This window comes from Myzus persicae, unplaced genomic scaffold, assembly GCF_001856785.1.
Source record: "Myzus persicae strain clone G006 unplaced genomic scaffold, MPER_G0061.0, whole genome shotgun sequence".
NCBI lineage: Eukaryota > Metazoa > Arthropoda > Insecta > Hemiptera > Aphididae > Myzus > Myzus persicae.
Genome location: NW_019100691.1, coordinates 846,656 through 863,742, shown reverse-complemented (window position 1 = coordinate 863,742; position 17,087 = coordinate 846,656). Strand labels below are relative to the sequence as shown.

Here is a 17,087-nt window from a genome sequence, read left to right as displayed (position 1 = left end):
CCCCCGTGATGACAATCTATGAACATTATAATATTATCGTTATGTCCTACATACTGCAGTTGTTTAATGTTAATCGATATAAGTATAGATACTAGATTGTAGAGTAAACATTATCCAACAACGTAATACATATTATTATAAAATATTATCATTTTTTTCTGTAGTCAACTATCAAGTAACCACAAATATCTCTGAGAAAAATTTAAAAAAATATTCGATAAACAATTTTTTTTTAGTTAATAGTTAGGTATGCGTATAGTGTATACATTTGTTATTATATTATTCATATAATAGTTATTCATATCAAAACATGTATAATTAGTTGTCTTGTATACATAGTTATTTAAGTATATAGGTATCCACTTAAAGATTAAAAACATTACTGCAATCATTTTTCTTTTTATAGTACAACTATTAGTACAATCAGTCAGCACCTAGAACTTAGTATGGTTCTAGAGAAAACAAAATTTTTATATCCTCATATAAAAAATAATATTATTATTGGTTGAAAGCGAACTTCTACTTTATAAGTTATACCCTTAAAATAACCTTCATAACAACTAACGAGTAATTTAAGTGCGGCAAAGTGCAAATTATAAGTTATTGAACAACGAAAGCCGTATATTATAAATTATGATCGTATATAATTCTATGTAGGTACAACAATATATCAATAAGCAATTTATATTTGATAATTGATATATTAAAGTTGTATACACAATACTTGTATCATACAAGTTATATGCCTACTTATATAATATAAGTAACTACAGTGACCCTCCTAGAGGTTAGGTTAGATTATAATATAATGTTAAATCTACCAACAGTAGACCATAGCCATGTTAGCTGTCTCTAAGAACATAACTTAAATTGGATTTTTTTTTAATTCCTTGTTATTGCAATATTGCCCATCTAGAGCATAAAAAGAAGATCCATTAGTCCAAATTTCAAGTTCATACATTCAGCCGTTTTTGAAAAATAACAATGAATTAACGGTAGTTAGCTTTTATATTTAATATTATGAATTAAAAAACAAAACTTTATGGCACTGACTGGGAGCTCCCTCCTGACATTTATCTTTAAAATGATACACCCCCTATATGACCAAAATCATAACTGTGTATAGATTTTAAGCAATATATGTTTTACAAATGTAATACTAATGGTCTTAGTGGTGAAAGCAGAAATTATTATAATTTCAAGATCAATAAAAAAAAAACATATCTACACCACTGTAGTTATCCAACAATGTGTGATAGACAACGTAATATCAAAAATTATAGCAATGTAGCATATTCAAAGTATTTATACAATCAACATTATCATCGACCTACAAACTAATAGCTTATTACCTATGTTATTGACACTTCTGTCTAGAGTCAACTAATATAATATACCTACTATGCAATTATTATTCATTATAAGTAGCGAATAAAACCTATAATTATATAATTTAATAAAATGTATTCATTTGATTTTAATGAAAATCAATTCTTAAGATAGCTAATCACACCACCACTAGTGGGGCTAAATAGTAAATACTGTATCTAGCTGGTTCAAATGAAAAAACATGGTTAGATAACATAGGCACATATGCACAAATCACCCAAAAATATTAGGGGAGCTTAAGCACCCAAACAATTGTATAGAAAGCAGAGCCATGATGGGCTTTGCCCCTCACATATTGATGCTACTACTTATAAGTGTTATATTTGATATCTCTATCAATAACATAAAATAAATTAAAGATTTAAATCGATAAAATTGAACATGGCTGTGAATTTGAAAGAAAATTCATTCTTTTAAAACTTATTGTAAGACAACTTTCTCAACACAAAGATAAATTTAGGTACAAAAAAACTCAATTTAGAATCTTTTTTTGCAATTTAAGAATTTTTTTAATGTTAGAGGTCTTTTTTTTAGCATTTATTAGTACATTTTTCATTCTTTATTACTGTTTTTGATATTTTTACAAATCATATTCATTTAAAAATACTTTTTAATCATATTTTTTAATTTTAATTTTATACATTTTTGTAAATGGTTAAATATAATTAAATATAGTTGTTTTCTTAACACAGCTTGATAGATTGTACATGTTTATGAAATTTTGAATTCATTTTTCAAAATATAAGCATACTGTATATTGTATTTATTGAACTTTTAAATGCATCTCTTAAGGTTTTTCAATGTGTTTAACTCACAGCCATAATTATAACAATTTATGCAAATCAAATTATGTTTCTTTAAAGTTGTATTTATATATTATGTACAGCAAAACTTCCATATTACAAAGTCAAAGTCTCATGGCCTTATGAGAAACAAAAACAAATTTGTATTACAGAGGATTTTGTAAAATAAAATACATTTGGTTCTCAGAAATATATTTAGTTAAACATTTTGTTAGTGGGAAGTTTATAATAATATGAAAGTTGTGCTGTAATTAAACTAGAAATATGTAATTACAGTGGACAGTTATTAAGGACTGCCTGGATACATTTAAGGTGAGACAAGGTATATCTTAGTCCAGTGGTTCCCAAACTTTTACGACCACGGCACCTTTAAAAAATTGTTTGTGTTTCGCGGAACCCTAATGTCTAATCCAACTCAACTACAATTTTTCTAAATAAAATAAGGAAAACCAATTCTCTAAACTCTCAAATCTAAATAATATTTTAATGATACTGTTAATGACTTTTCAGTTTTCATTATTAAACTTAGTTTAATAAAAAAATTTTCAACCAAAAATTTTTTTTTTTAAATAACAAATATTAAATAAACATAATTTTCTCAATAATCACATACATCTGGCGGAACCCTTGACATCGTCCCACGGAACCCTAAGGTTCCGCGTAACACACTTTGGGAAACGCTGTCTTAGTCTGTTGGTAAGCCATATTTATTATTATCAGTTTATGACAATCTAACTGATTGTTACATTTATTTGATAGTTAGCAGAATATAATAGTTTTTGTGGCAGTGTACATGGGTACTAAGTAAAATATTTTTTTTTCAATTCAATCCGTTTCATATAATATTTTATAGCTGATCAATCAGTCAAATTTACTATAAGAAAAAATCATTATCATAAATGCAAAAAAAAAACAATTACTTTAAGGTACATTTATTTTATTTTTATTGGACCAAAGAAAATATAGACATTTTTATTTCATTAAAGAACCAAAATAACTTTAAGAATAATTATTTGAAATAATTTAATTGAATACAATATTAAAAGCATCTAGGAAATGTAATTTAATATTTGTATCAAAAACAAATCAATTGAGTATGTTATTGTTATAGAATATTAAGATTTGAATTTAAACCATTTTTATGCAAAAAATTATACAAAATATGTACAAATTACTTGTTTATATTTTTTAATTTAAAGTTATGAGATAATTACTATTATGTCCAAAATAAAATACTGAAAGCCATTGCAATACAAAAAAATGATATGTATGGACTTTTCCGTTCTCCAATTCTTGCTAACTTCCAAAACGTTCCCAATGGTCTAAAAATAAAAATGAATTGATCAATATCATTATGATAAAAATGGGTACATACTATTATTCATATTTATCTATAAAATATAAATCTTAAATTTAATTTATCGTTAAAGGTTTAAAGGCATTCTGTAAAATGTTTATTCATATCTACATTTAGGATTTAGTAGATTTGTAATTTGGGAACTTGATTTTGTCTCAGTGTTTTGAAAATCTATGAAAAATTATTTTTTGTTTAATTTGCAGATTATGTTTGATCACAAAATAAAAAATAGTTCTTTGTTTATAATTTATTTGTTGAAATGTTAAGTACTAATGTGGCTCCAAGTGAATTCATAGTCATTTTTGTAAGCGACAAAATGTCTTTTAACACAACAAAGATGAAATACATTAAACAATAAACACTTTACATTATGTTTATCAACATTGAATAATTGAGTCTTACATTTATAAGTGAATCTTAAAAATTCTTTACAATGGTACTCAAAGCTATTTAAAATATTATGAATTAAATTATAATTCTATATATATATACAATATATGTGAATTTTTAATTCAAATACAAATTATTTAACATAGTTTTAGATATTTATCTAAAATACTGTTTGATGATTGTAGAAAATATTTTAATAGATCTTGTTTAGAATATCACCTTTTCAAATATTATAATGTTTAAATTAATTCTGTAATTTGTGATCCAGCTTATAAAAGTATTCAATACATTAATTACACATTTTAACAATGAACAAATATTTAAACAAAATGTATTGCATTCAGAATATTTATTTATCTTACCCAATTTTATTCCTGTCGATAATACTTGGTACTAACTGTCGTAAATAAGTGCATGTACAAATAGACAACAATAAAATAGTCAAAAGACTTTGTAAATTGAATATCGCCAACTGAAATCAAAAAAGTTATTAATAATTATAACAAATTAAAATGACTACATACACAGAATAAATGAATGCATTTTAAAGTAAATTGTAAAGATATTTTACCATGATCACAGCTTTGAATTATTTAATTTGTACCAAAATTTTAACCAAAACTATAATTAGAGAAAATAACTATCATTAAATACAAATTAAATTGAAAAATTTTAAAACTAAACGTATTCGTCAGCCATCAACATCAAAACAATATTTCTTTAATATTTGTTGAGTTGTATCACAGGACAATTTATGTTGTGTGGATTATTGATAAGAGTGATAAGTTACATTGATAAGAAAATTATACATAATCATGAATGAAGATAGCACTATCACAATAAGAAAAAATATAATTTACTGTTTGTTTAGACAGATATCTTAGCCGCATAGGCGATGGGCGCCGATAGGTAACATTTTAGGCGGGGTCAAAATAAAAAATTTCGATAATAAAGTAATATTGTGGTAATATTTATTGAGCTACAAGTTCATAATATTTTTTTCCAGGGGGGCAGCAAGTCGCAAGTGCCCTGTCTTGCCCCCCCCCCCCCAATGGGCGGCCATGCTTAGCCGTGGTTTGTATTTGTACCAGTTGTAGGTCAGGCAAGGTCTAGTTTTAGATCATAGCCCATAGGGTCCATGACAAAATAGATTTTCATTTATTTTGTCATGATATGATCTTGTACCTATATGATCTTAGGTTTTAGTATTCTGTGCCATTAGTCTATTACTGCTATCACACTAATATCCTGCATAAATTTCCACCTTGATCCCGTATACATATGTTTAATAGTTACCTAATACCCATATAATACTGGTACTTAAATATTAATTTATCTAGGTGTGGAGAAAGGAATAAAATTTCGTATTTATTTTGTCAGAGCAATAAGTTACGATTCCAGTTTCTTTTTAATCTGCGAGGGCACCAAAGGGGCGGATACGATGATTTAGGGGCATAATGGTTTACAATTTTAATTAATAGGTTAGTATTCAATGCATGTTCTGTGTGAAAATGCTTTTAATGCAGTTTTGTAAATTCCTTCACAGTTTTTATTTGTAACTCGTTGTTTAAGGCTTGGTTCGTTATAGTATATTGGGTGACACTAATACACTATCTACTACACTAGGTATATAGTACCTAATGATTCAAAGATTGAAATGCTTGAATGTGACGAATATTTGAGGGTTTAGTCAGACCCAGATTTAAGCATTCATGACCAGATTGGTCTATAATATGGTAGCTGTATATAGGACTATAGGAGTATTTTATATTTAATTTTTGAGTTTGGACTTAAGAGAGGTCAGAATAGGCGAAGTCTTATATTGGCAGTTATTTATCTTTTTTTGTTGAGGTTGGAGCCTTTAGTCTGGACTAACACAGGGTGGTCCAACGGACCGTCCAACATTTGGTAGTTGGAGGACCAGTTAACATATTTATACACACTAGGGGAGGGCGCCAAAAGAAAATAATATTTATATTCGTATTTTATTTGGTACTTTCATAAAATATAGGTTAAATTTGAAGGAAAATTACTTTTTTAAACAATTATCTAAAGTTGGTAAAAGACTGATAAGTTTATGATGAGGCTAATTTATTTTGTTCTTCCGTCTTCGGTACCTATTCAATTTAAGACTTATTTTAGTACTTTCATTTCTTAGTTCTAAATTCTAAATTCTAATGCAAGCGACTGGCCATTTAAAAATAAGTACACTATAATTACTGACTTCTAACAATAATATTTAAAATGTTTATAGTCGTTGCCCATATGCCACACGCGAGATAAGCGACAGTAAACCGGTGCAAAGACGTTTTTAAGATGTTTGTGTCAACATGCCGACCGTAAAAAAATTGTATTTAAAATTAATTATCAATTTTAATTTAGCTATAATCTTAACTGAAAAACGTGTGAAAATAAGAACATCAGGAAGCAGAATGCAAGTATTGTTCCTTATCTAACCGTATTGAATTGGTAGCCAATAGACATGTAATTTATTTTCAGGATTTTATCGCCAACTGATTTATGGTAATCACAATGACGAAATGCCTATTGCCTACTCACTAAAACTTCTTCAATGGTAGGACCCTTTTAAAAGTATTTAATTTAAATTAAACATTGTATTTATTAATTGTTTTACAATCAAATATTACACGTAATGTGCTGCAGGTAGAAATGCTATAAGCCTATAGGCTATAAGTGTTACTTACGGATACGGATTCTTTTACCGGTAAACCGGTTATCGTAGACGATATAAATAAACTATATAAGAGGGGACTGTGGTTTAACTATAGGTATTCGGTAACCACTAACCACTATTGTTAAGTCCATGAAGAGGGTTGGAATAGTGATGATCTGCTGTCTCCATCTATCACGCATATGGAATTTTATCATATTATCCTATTTCCAACGTACAAAATACCAACCAATCAAGTTATGCAATGGATCTTGAAAACAGATTTAAATTCATCACAGTTTTTTTTAGTAGGTACATATTTATGGCCTACGACATTAATTATTACATTTTCGATTTTTTCCTTTTAATTCGTACCAAAATTGACTAAATATTTACCCATGAAAAAACTTATTTTAGATTCAGAGCGGATCGAATGATTGTAGGTAGGTACCTATTGATTTTACAATGTTCTTTTTTTTGTGTGTGTATCTGTGCGTGTAATCCCAAGATAAATAGTCGAAATAATGCTTCAATTTTCAACATCAATATCTTTTCCAGTGAGAAAGTGAAACTAGTTGGTGTATTTGGGAGATCAACATTTAAAATTTCCAGTAGTTTTCAAAATCGCCAGAAAAAAACCAAAAAATAATTCAATTTGGGTTTTTGGTTTAACTCTAAAAGCTAAAAATTAGTATTTTCTATACACCATAACATTTTCAAAATATTTTGACTCATGTTGAGCTATTTATGGGCATATGAAATTTTCGACTTTTTTTTAATTAGTGTTGATAGAAAAAAATTTGCTGGGTAAAAAAAACTTGAAAATTTATTACAAGGTTCCTCATACGTTGTTACTGAAAATTAAAAAAAAAGTTGAGTGTAAATTCATAATATTTTTTATGAACACCTGAAATTATAATTTTTACAAAATTCGTAATAATGGCGAAAATTTAAAAATCATTTTTATTTATAAATTTTTCTTTTTACATCTAAGGTTGGAAAATATAATACAAGATTCCTCATAAGTTTGTCTACCTTTATCATAAAAAAATTGTCTATCACGTAGTAAATTTATTGGAGCGTTTGACGTTCAAATTTGTACAACATTGGATATTCACTCGAATTCTCCAGGTTATACTCTAAAAACAAATAATAACCATAGATAATATTTGAAATGTACGCCAAATTTTAATTTTATCATTTCCTATACTTAATAAAATGTTCAAAATATTTTGACTCGATTGAACTGTTAAGGACGTTTTAATTTACAATTTTTTTAGTTTTTTTTCTATAAATGTCAATGCAACTTCATTCGTTGTGTCAAAAATCTTGATAATTTAATACAAGGCTCCTTGCACACTATTACGATATCAGTTATAAAATATTAAAAATACGTAGACATGATTTTTTTAAGCATTAAAAGTTTAAATGTTGATAATATTTATCAAACTAAAAATTTATAAATTATTGGTTAGTTAAAAATGAATAAAATGTTTAATTTTAATAGATGAGAATTAAAAATTAAAAACATACATCAGAAGTCCATTCTGCAACCAAAAAATCTAAAAAAATTATAAACACAGTTTAATTATAGTTATCGTAAGTTCAAATTTGGCCAAATGTTACATTAAAAATAAGAATACCAATTATGTTTAAACTCAGTGAGGCCTAGTAATCTTTACCGATATTTAATTAAATAAAAATAAATAAATAAAAATTAAATAGTAATATTTTGTTTTAATTTAAAAATATTATCTGTGGGTATTTGAAACTTTTAGACTAAGTGTTTTATTATATTTTATACATATACCTACTAACATTTTCAAATTTAATTTTTTCAACAAAAATAAAATTAATCTATTATAGTACTAACTACTAATGGCTTTGAAATAAATTACTTTAATCACAATAATATCATAAAATATACTTACTGAGATATATTATAAGGCTGACTGACCGTCTTTGCTTAGAACTGTTTTTCGCATACAATGATTTTATATCACGAAATTTAAATTTAACACATCCACAACAGTGACTCTTTAGACAACTAATAATGTACAGCTGAGCGTTACCCACTTACCCGTTTTTTGACATTCTTCCGGCTATTAATATTAATATCTAGTTCTAACAATAATATTGTCCATTGTATCCTTAACCCATTACATAAATATATTGTAATAATGCAATATAATATCAAATAAAAATATTAAATAACATACAAATATATATTATATAATAATTAATAATTGTGTATTATAATATAATATATAGTTATTAAGTAGGTACGTTTTAATAATATATGTATAAGTAACTATTCTTAGTATCTTATACAGTTATGCAAATACATTATAGTATATATAGACAATAATAGTATATTATGTCTTAAATTATTTAAGTTTTAAATAATGTGAAATATTGTAACGTCAAGCATGTGATGTTTATCTGTAGCGTCCTCCGCCGACCCCGGAGGTATACAATAATATATAGTGGACGTCGCTCGATAAAAAAAAAAAAAGATAAAAATGTTTCTATACTACCACACCATGTTTCTCCCACTTAATGAATTAATAGCTATATCATTTTATATTGAACGTCCGAGGTCCGAACACTAAAAGAAAATAATGATTTCAACACTATTGTGATTGTCGGTTTTATTTTACATTTGTATTTGTTATTTTTTTTTTTTTTACACATGTTCTTGCATTTTAAATGGAAAAAGATAATTCGAAAGGTAAATACGGTTTTGTGACAACATCTGTAGGACTATTTTGTAATTTTGTTCTAGAAGAGATTCAAAAATTGTGTACTTAAATCATTTGGTCTTTCAGAAGTCATTGACTGTACGAGTCTTCTCAACCATCCGGTACATCTGGACAAGGCAATTGAAATGGTCGGTAAGTTGATTCCAAATAAATAAAAAAATCCTAACTCGTAGATAATAATAATTACATGTGAATCGAACAATTATTACATTATTTTTATTCACACACGCAATTGTGTCACAATAAATCGTTGTACCGGTATACGTAATATAGGTATTGGTTGGATATCGAGAGTACCTACATCTCACTGATAAGTGATAGGTAAGTATCTACTATGAGTGTATACTTGTGCGTGTTATCTCGAATACTCAACACATTTTTATAACGTCGTAGTCCTGTTTTTTTGTCACAATTTATATTAATAGGAATTACACGTATCACGATCATACACGGTCGTATAGAAATGTAGAATTATCTTGCATGACGCCGCGGCAGTACACAGAATACATATTCTATAATATCGGTAGGGTAAATACTAAGGTACCTCCAGTTTCAACACAATACGACCCATGATCGTTGTTCGACATTTGTATATTTTTGAGAAATTAATGTAATTATATGAATAATAAATTAATACAATTAATATAATTTAAAATGTAAATAATATGTACCTACCTTAAAAATCTTATCAACAGTGTACAACTATATTTTGTGAAAATACTAAAATGTAAGTCAATGTTTAACTTTTAGGCTAACGACCTTAGCAGTCTAACCTTTAATCCTAATAAAAACAAATTAATAACATTACATTTTTCTTTTAATATTATCCTACTGCAGAATATTGCCGGTGATACTACTAATTATAAATATTCAGACATATTCCAATAAGTATAGTGTCAACCGCTCAACTACCGCAACAGCAGATGTGCTTATACGTGTAGCATACTAATATAATAATATCGCCTGTAACGCCTACACAAATTAAAAATATTATTATACTTCAAATATGCAATATGCATGCGTGTGGCCTTGTGTGTGTTTGTATGTGTTTCTGATCTTGATTATTATGTATCTACATATGAACGTCGAATTGAATATAATATAAATGAATATGATAATAAATAATAATATATTACCTGTAATAGTTACCTATATAATTAATAATTTTTAATTCTGAATTTATCCCCCCTAAGTGCTAAGAATATTTTAATTCATATTGTGCTATTATTTTCTTATCGCTTCCTAATTACGAAACATAGGAATAAATATTTTAATCAATAAAAAGTATTGATTATGTGTACCAATCAGCTATCATTGTTCTACGATATAGAAAATATTAAAAAAAAAATGGGGTAAGTCGGTAACGCTCTGCTGTACATAAGGTGTCTAGAGAGTCACTGTAATGGAAGTTTTAAATTTGAATTCAATCATATGAAATCATTGTGTACGAAAATCGATTCTGAACGAAAATGGTTTATCAATTTAAGGTAATAATATTAATAACTAAGTAGGTAGGTATATTTAATGATATCATTGTGATTAAGGTAATTTATTAATTTACTATTAGCCAATAGTGCTACAGTAGATTAAATTAATTTTAAAATGTCATCGTGTGTATAAAATATAACAATATATCTATACTCTAAAAGTTTCAAGTATCTACGAATAATATTTTTAGATTACAAACATATAACTAGAATCAGTATTCTTTTGTAATAACGTTATTTGTTATTCAATTTGAACTTAAATAACTGTAAAAAAAAGTGTTTTTATATTTTTTAGATATTTTGGTTACAGAATGGACTATCTATGTTTAACCTTGTTTTAAGTTATCATGCCTTACATATAAAAATTGAACATTTGATAAATGTTGTCAACATTTTAACTTGAAACACTTATTTAAAAAAACTTGCCTATGTATTTTCAATATTTTTAACTTATGTTGTAAGAATACGTGAGGAACCTCATTTAAATTTTTCAAGTGTTTTGAAGCAATGAATAAAATGTTATTGACATTTAAAAACAAAAACTAAAAAATGGAAAGTTGAAAATGTCCGTAAACAAACTCAGAACAATTCAACATATTTTTAAAATGTTACAAATTATAGAAAATGATAAAATAAACTTACACAGCTAATATCAAGTATCTACTGTTATTTGTTTTTGAATTACAGCTTGTCGAGTATGCCGTTGTAATGGTATGTTATGTTATGTTTGCATACAATGATAAATCATTGTATATTAACTATGAAAAGAAAAACTTTTATGAATTTTTAACTGAAAAGTAATTTATAATCCTTCGGGAAATTAATGAATTTTGTCAAAATATGAAATTTAAATTTATACAAAAAATAGTCGTCTTTATGCATCTTTAATATTTTTGAACTGACGTTACACCAACTCAATAGCTCAACAAGAATCCAAATATTTCGAAAATGTTCGATGTATTGAAAATGCTAAGAGAATTCAAATATAAATATTTGGTGAAAACCTCATGTTTTTACGGTTATCAGTTTTTGAGTTTAAACTGAAAAATAAAATCGATTTTTAAAAAATTGGTTGATAAAATAAAATATATAATATACATTATACAATATAAAATATGTTGTTGATAAAAACTTTTTCACTTGGTAAAAAATCTTGAAATTTTCATTTAAGTTTTTCTTTTCATAGTTAACATTAGAAAATGTAATAGACAACATCCCACAAGTCTGGTTCTACCTTCAACGAAAAAAGAATATATCAGAATTTAGGGTAATTATATACATTAGATATTTTCATTTTTTATTAATTTTTTTTAAAATTATTGAATTAGTTTTTTTATATAAGTATGCTAGATGATACAACGTTTCTGTTCAGAATCGTTTTTCGTAGGGAATTCAGATTTAGCACATTAACACATCCATTACAATTGGCATGGTACTCGACAACTACTATACAGCACAGTGGTACCCACTTGTTCCCCTTTTTTTTATATAGTATTAGTATATAACTATTGAACTATGCAAATTATTATAATTTTATATAATATTATAATATCTACCTATATGAAATAAAGATCAGCAGTAAACAATACTTCATATTATGTTTTCGTTAATAACGTTCAACGAATTATGATCCATAACACATGTTATGTACATTGTCCAAAAGTCTTGTACTTTTTATTATATATCTTTAATTTATTCGACGTACCTACCTATTATAGAATTCTGAAAATTTTTTTTTCTTTCACATCAGAAATTATATGTTTACAAATCTATTAGAATCTGTACATTTGTTTGAGATATTTTGATCATAAAACATTGAATTACACATTATATGAGTAAAAAATTATAATAATAATAAATAATTTAAGTGTTTAATCAAATGCTGGAATTTTAAATTCTGTAAGCAAAATAAATGATATACCAACACATTTTTACACCAACAGGATTTGGATATTTTCATTATTATTTACTATTCATTTGTGGATCGCTTTACACAGCAATTGCCTTTAGTGTGACGTCGGTATCATTTATTATACCATCAGCTCAATGTGATTTTCAAATGACTTCTTCTCACAAAGGCCTTCTAAATGGAGCAATGATGATAGGTAAATATTCAATATAAAATTAAACTAGTTCATTCAATAGACAATAATATTGTTTTTATTTTAGGAATGTTAATGGGATCCTTTATTTGGGGTTATGTGGCAGATACTAAGGGCCGAAGATTTACTTTGATAATATGTATGTTGATGGATGGTTTCTTTAACATCTTGTCTAGTGTGTCGCAGGTGTATTCAATATTTATATTCTGTAGACTTTTAAGTGGATTTGGGTATACCAAATATATTCTTATACAATTTTAAAACTTTCTATTTTATAGATAAATGATTAAAATATTATTTTTATAGAGTATCCGGAGCAACAACGCTCTTTTCATACCTTGTAGAATTTCTTAATATCAAGTACCGAGAAAAATTTTTATCTTGGATGGAAATGTTCTGGACAAGTGGCATAATATTACTACCATGTAAGAATTTATTATTTGTAATTAATGTAATTGTATTCTCATTATTACAGTGCTCTATAGACTATAACAACCAATAGTTTAGTACTGAAATGGGACCATTTATTGTAAGTTACTTTGAGTTAATGTTTTTCTCAACATTTACCATTAAAGTTGTCTAAATCAAACTTCATGCATAAAAATCGAGCGTGTGATGATATCTTAATAGATATTATTACATTTATCGTTGTTTATACCTAATCATAATATCATAATATAACTGTAGGTATATTGATGCAATGTGGTAGTTGAAAACATTAATATAATAACCCACCATTCTTATTAGGTCTTATTAGTTTCAGTGTTAGTTTAATCTGTATTTATCTGAATCAGCTAATTGGCAATTATAAATGTCCTTCACGATCCGATATTAATCATACAATTAAAATAATATTGTATTTCAGGTGTAGCATGGATAATTATACCTCAGACATTTAGAATCGAAAACGAATACATTTTGTTTAAATCATGGAATCTGTTTGTAATTGTCTGTTCACTTCCGAGTATAACATTAGCATTTTTATTAATGAAAATGCCGGAAAGTCCAAAGTTTTTACTCGCTCAGGGTAAACACAAAGAAACAATTAATGCCTTAAAATTTGTTCACAGATGGAATAGTAACTTAAATGATAAATTTCCTGTAAGCTTAAATTTAAATATTTTCTTGGTGTATAGGTAGTCGGAGTTCTCAATAATTATTTATTTTCCATTTTGTTTGATTTTTTAGGTGACTTCAATAATTGTACCACGTTCTAATGACAAATCAAATAATGGTTTTTTTGACGGACTCTATAAGAGTACTATCGATTTGTTTACATCAAAATTTAAAATTATAGCTATAGTTACATGCATTATACACTTTTGTGCTACTACCAGGTAAGACTTGGGAGTTTGAGACATACCTAATAATGGTTATTATCTATGTATGAGTAACAATAACAATTTAGCCACAAACCATGTGTTCAGAATTTGCTAACTCTATGCTCTATTATGTGCAGTTACTATATGTTAATACTGTGGTTCCCAGAATTGATGAATAGACTTCGTTGGTATGAAACATATTCAAGTATCCAAAATAAAACAACCATGTGTGAAATTGTATCCATGTACATAGTTGAACCAGAAGTGAAATCTGTAAAGTGTGATGATCATATTGATCATTCCGTGTACATGAACATCATGATCATTGGCATTGCTTGCTTACCTACGAGTCTCGTTGTACCACTATTTATCAATAAACTTGGACTCAGATTTTTTACAGGTTATTGGACATTTTAAATATGTACCTACTCAATATTCATTAATATTTACTAGTTAGTAGTTAAGTAGTTTCACCTTTTCTGTGTATGAAGTACCATGTCACCCATTTTCAATCAACTTGATACTTGATACTAGTTATCCAGCACTATAAGCACTGACTAACGTGGATTTTATTATATTAAAATGATAAGTTTAACCGACGACACTAAGTGCCTCGATCCCTTCTAAGAATTTCTGATAGTAGGTATAATATTATTATATAGGTATTAGGTAATATTAATATTGTGGCATACATGTATTATATTAAGTAACATTTATTTTATTTTTATCTAGTTTTGAGTTTCTTTGGATCCAGTATTTCTGCAGCATGGTTGTATTTTATTACTTCTTCGATGGAAAATATTATATTATCTTCAATATTTGAAGCTTTTTCTAGTATTGGCATTAGCCTAACATATTGCATTACTGTTGAGTTATTTCCAACTGAATACAGGTACTGTACTGTGTACATGGAACTATTTATAAAATATTATACTAGCAGTATGTAATATGTATATTTAATTGTATGTTATTATTTTTAAGGGGCATGGCAGCATCTATAGGTACTATGTTTGGCAAAATAGGTGCACTTGTGGGCAACATTCTCATTGGAGTTTTTATTGATGCTCACTGTATAATTCCAATAATTGTTTCAAGCTTATTTTTAATAAGTGAGTACAAATTTGGTATAGTAATCAATAAAATTTAAGTAGATATGTATTCATATAATTACTATAGACTTAAAATTCATAAAAATTGGTGGGTAGTATACTCAACACTATTTGTACACTATATAGTTGGGTGTAAGAACAATAAATTACGTATTCTAAACTTCATCTAAACTTTAAATTGATTTAGTTTTTATTTTTAATTTAAAACATTCCAATTGTGAATTATTTGAAGAAATTAGTTGTATAGTTGCAACCTACCTTCCTTTACATAATATTTACTGTTTAGTTTCAGCTTTCTTAGTAATAACATTACCAAGAACTGGAAGAACCAACATAATAACTGAAGGAGTACTTTAGAAACAATCATATCTTTAAGGCTAAGTGTACCAACGACTTATACATAATTATATAAAAATGTAGTTGATACTCATCAATATTTAATTTTTAATTCTGAACATATCGATCAGTGTAGTTTATTTTTATATTTTTTAATGCAAAATCTGTCTAGAACAGAAGAGCATTAGTACATGACGTACCAATTGGCTATTGAAAAGTTATATTTTATCCAGACATAATAGTATAGGCAATTTTATTTAACATGTATGAAATATTAAAATACCTATTTTTCTGTCTTTAAAAAATCTGTACTTTCATTTCAATTAGTTTATAGTGGATTTCACTGTATTTGACGATGGTGTTTTTATTTAACCATGAACATAATATTATTTTTTATTTGTATTTTTTTTTTTTAGTTGCATTTTTAAACAAAAGTTATATATGTGTCATTAAGATGACAAGCTTTTGTTGTATCCATCTTACAAGTTGAAAATTAAAAAATTGAGAGAATCAATCTATTATGCAACTATTATAACTTGATAGCAAGAACACTAAGAACATAATCTGTGTTTGTAAGTGGGTTTTTTTACGAAAGTCCATTTTTTTAGCAAATTTTGCTTACACAGTAAAGAGTAAATTAAAAATGCTTACAACGCACTTAAAATATGAATTGTTGTAAAAAAGAAACAAACACAGATAATGTTCTTGCCATCAAGTTTCATAATGCTTCAATTCACTCTATAGTTTTCAAACTAACGGAGTTAAACGTGGTGGGTCAAGCTTAAATTTCCTATGTTAAGCACTTGTAAGATGAAGACAACAAATGTCTGTGTAGCGTCCTCTTGAGAAGTGATGTGTTGTATCCTAGTATGTTTTTAGAACATGTCACATTTAACTTTAAAAAGAATCAGTTTTACTCTGTTGTTTTTATTATAATATTGAATTATATAATATCAAATTAAAAGATAAGAATATCATCCAGCCATCCAGGGAGCCTCTTAAAGCTATAATATGTTAATTTTCTGTACATTTAAAATGCGAGCTTATAATTGTCATTGCTAGTGAAAAATTAATTTATTTATAATGTCATTTAAAAAACAATATACTTTTGTATATTAGTTGTATATATAGTTCCAGTGGTAAGACTAGGAATACAATTTTTGTGGCAAGTCCAATTTAATCAAAAGACTTATTTCCATTTCCTTTTATTATTAACATACATTTAAGTATCATAATACATATTATCACCTATAAATTATGGTTTTAATTATTATTTATTACAATTGTTATTATGTAATATGTTCTTATAATATAAACAATTTTTATTTAAATTTTTTGACAAAGTACTTTACAGCAACG

General features: G+C 26.7%; 2 protein-coding genes across 4 annotated transcripts; one reads left to right on the top strand and one right to left on the bottom strand.

Moving 5' to 3' along the window:
- Positions 1-3,367: 3,367 nt before the first annotated feature.
- On the bottom strand, positions 3,368-4,676 carry LOC111041892 (protein kish-A). Its single transcript, XM_022326339.1, has 3 exons — positions 4,511-4,676; positions 4,302-4,411; positions 3,368-3,514 (listed from the first exon to the last, which is right to left on the bottom strand). The coding sequence occupies exons 1-3, from the start codon at positions 4,511-4,513 to the stop codon at positions 3,409-3,411; spliced, it is 219 nt and encodes a 72-aa protein (XP_022182031.1). The 5' UTR covers positions 4,514-4,676; the 3' UTR covers positions 3,368-3,408.
- Positions 4,677-9,128: 4,452 nt separating this feature from the next.
- On the top strand, positions 9,129-16,512 carry LOC111041926 (synaptic vesicle glycoprotein 2B-like). Of its 3 annotated transcripts, XM_022326384.1 has the most exons (11): positions 9,129-9,341; positions 9,439-9,504; positions 12,803-12,964; positions 13,029-13,191; positions 13,268-13,386; positions 13,827-14,062; positions 14,150-14,298; positions 14,421-14,683; positions 15,016-15,175; positions 15,265-15,392; positions 15,679-16,512. In XM_022326384.1, the coding sequence occupies exons 1-11, from the start codon at positions 9,320-9,322 to the stop codon at positions 15,747-15,749; spliced, it is 1,539 nt and encodes a 512-aa protein (XP_022182076.1). In that variant the 5' UTR covers positions 9,129-9,319; the 3' UTR covers positions 15,750-16,512. The 3 variants fall into 3 exon arrangements, with proteins under 3 accessions (XP_022182076.1, XP_022182091.1, XP_022182083.1); XM_022326399.1 differs by lacking the exons at positions 9,129-9,341; positions 9,439-9,504 and adding an exon at positions 10,083-10,099; XM_022326391.1 differs by lacking the exons at positions 9,129-9,341; positions 9,439-9,504 and adding an exon at positions 10,749-10,859.
- Positions 16,513-17,087: the final 575 nt, after the last annotated feature.

Excerpts from the sequence above, each read along its gene's own strand:
- LOC111041926 (XM_022326384.1), top strand. The coding sequence starts at position 9,320 with ATGGAAAAAGATAATTCGAAAG. Across the intron at positions 13,387-13,826 it reads TGGCATAATATTACTACCAT|GTGTAGCATGGATAATTATA; the intron begins GTAAGAATTTAT and ends ATTGTATTTCAG. Across the intron at positions 15,176-15,264 it reads TTATTTCCAACTGAATACAG|GGGCATGGCAGCATCTATAG; the intron begins GTACTGTACTGT and ends ATTATTTTTAAG.
- LOC111041892 (XM_022326339.1), bottom strand. Across the intron at positions 3,515-4,301 it reads ATCGACAGGAATAAAATTGG|ACCATTGGGAACGTTTTGGA; the intron begins GTAAGATAAATA and ends TTTTATTTTTAG.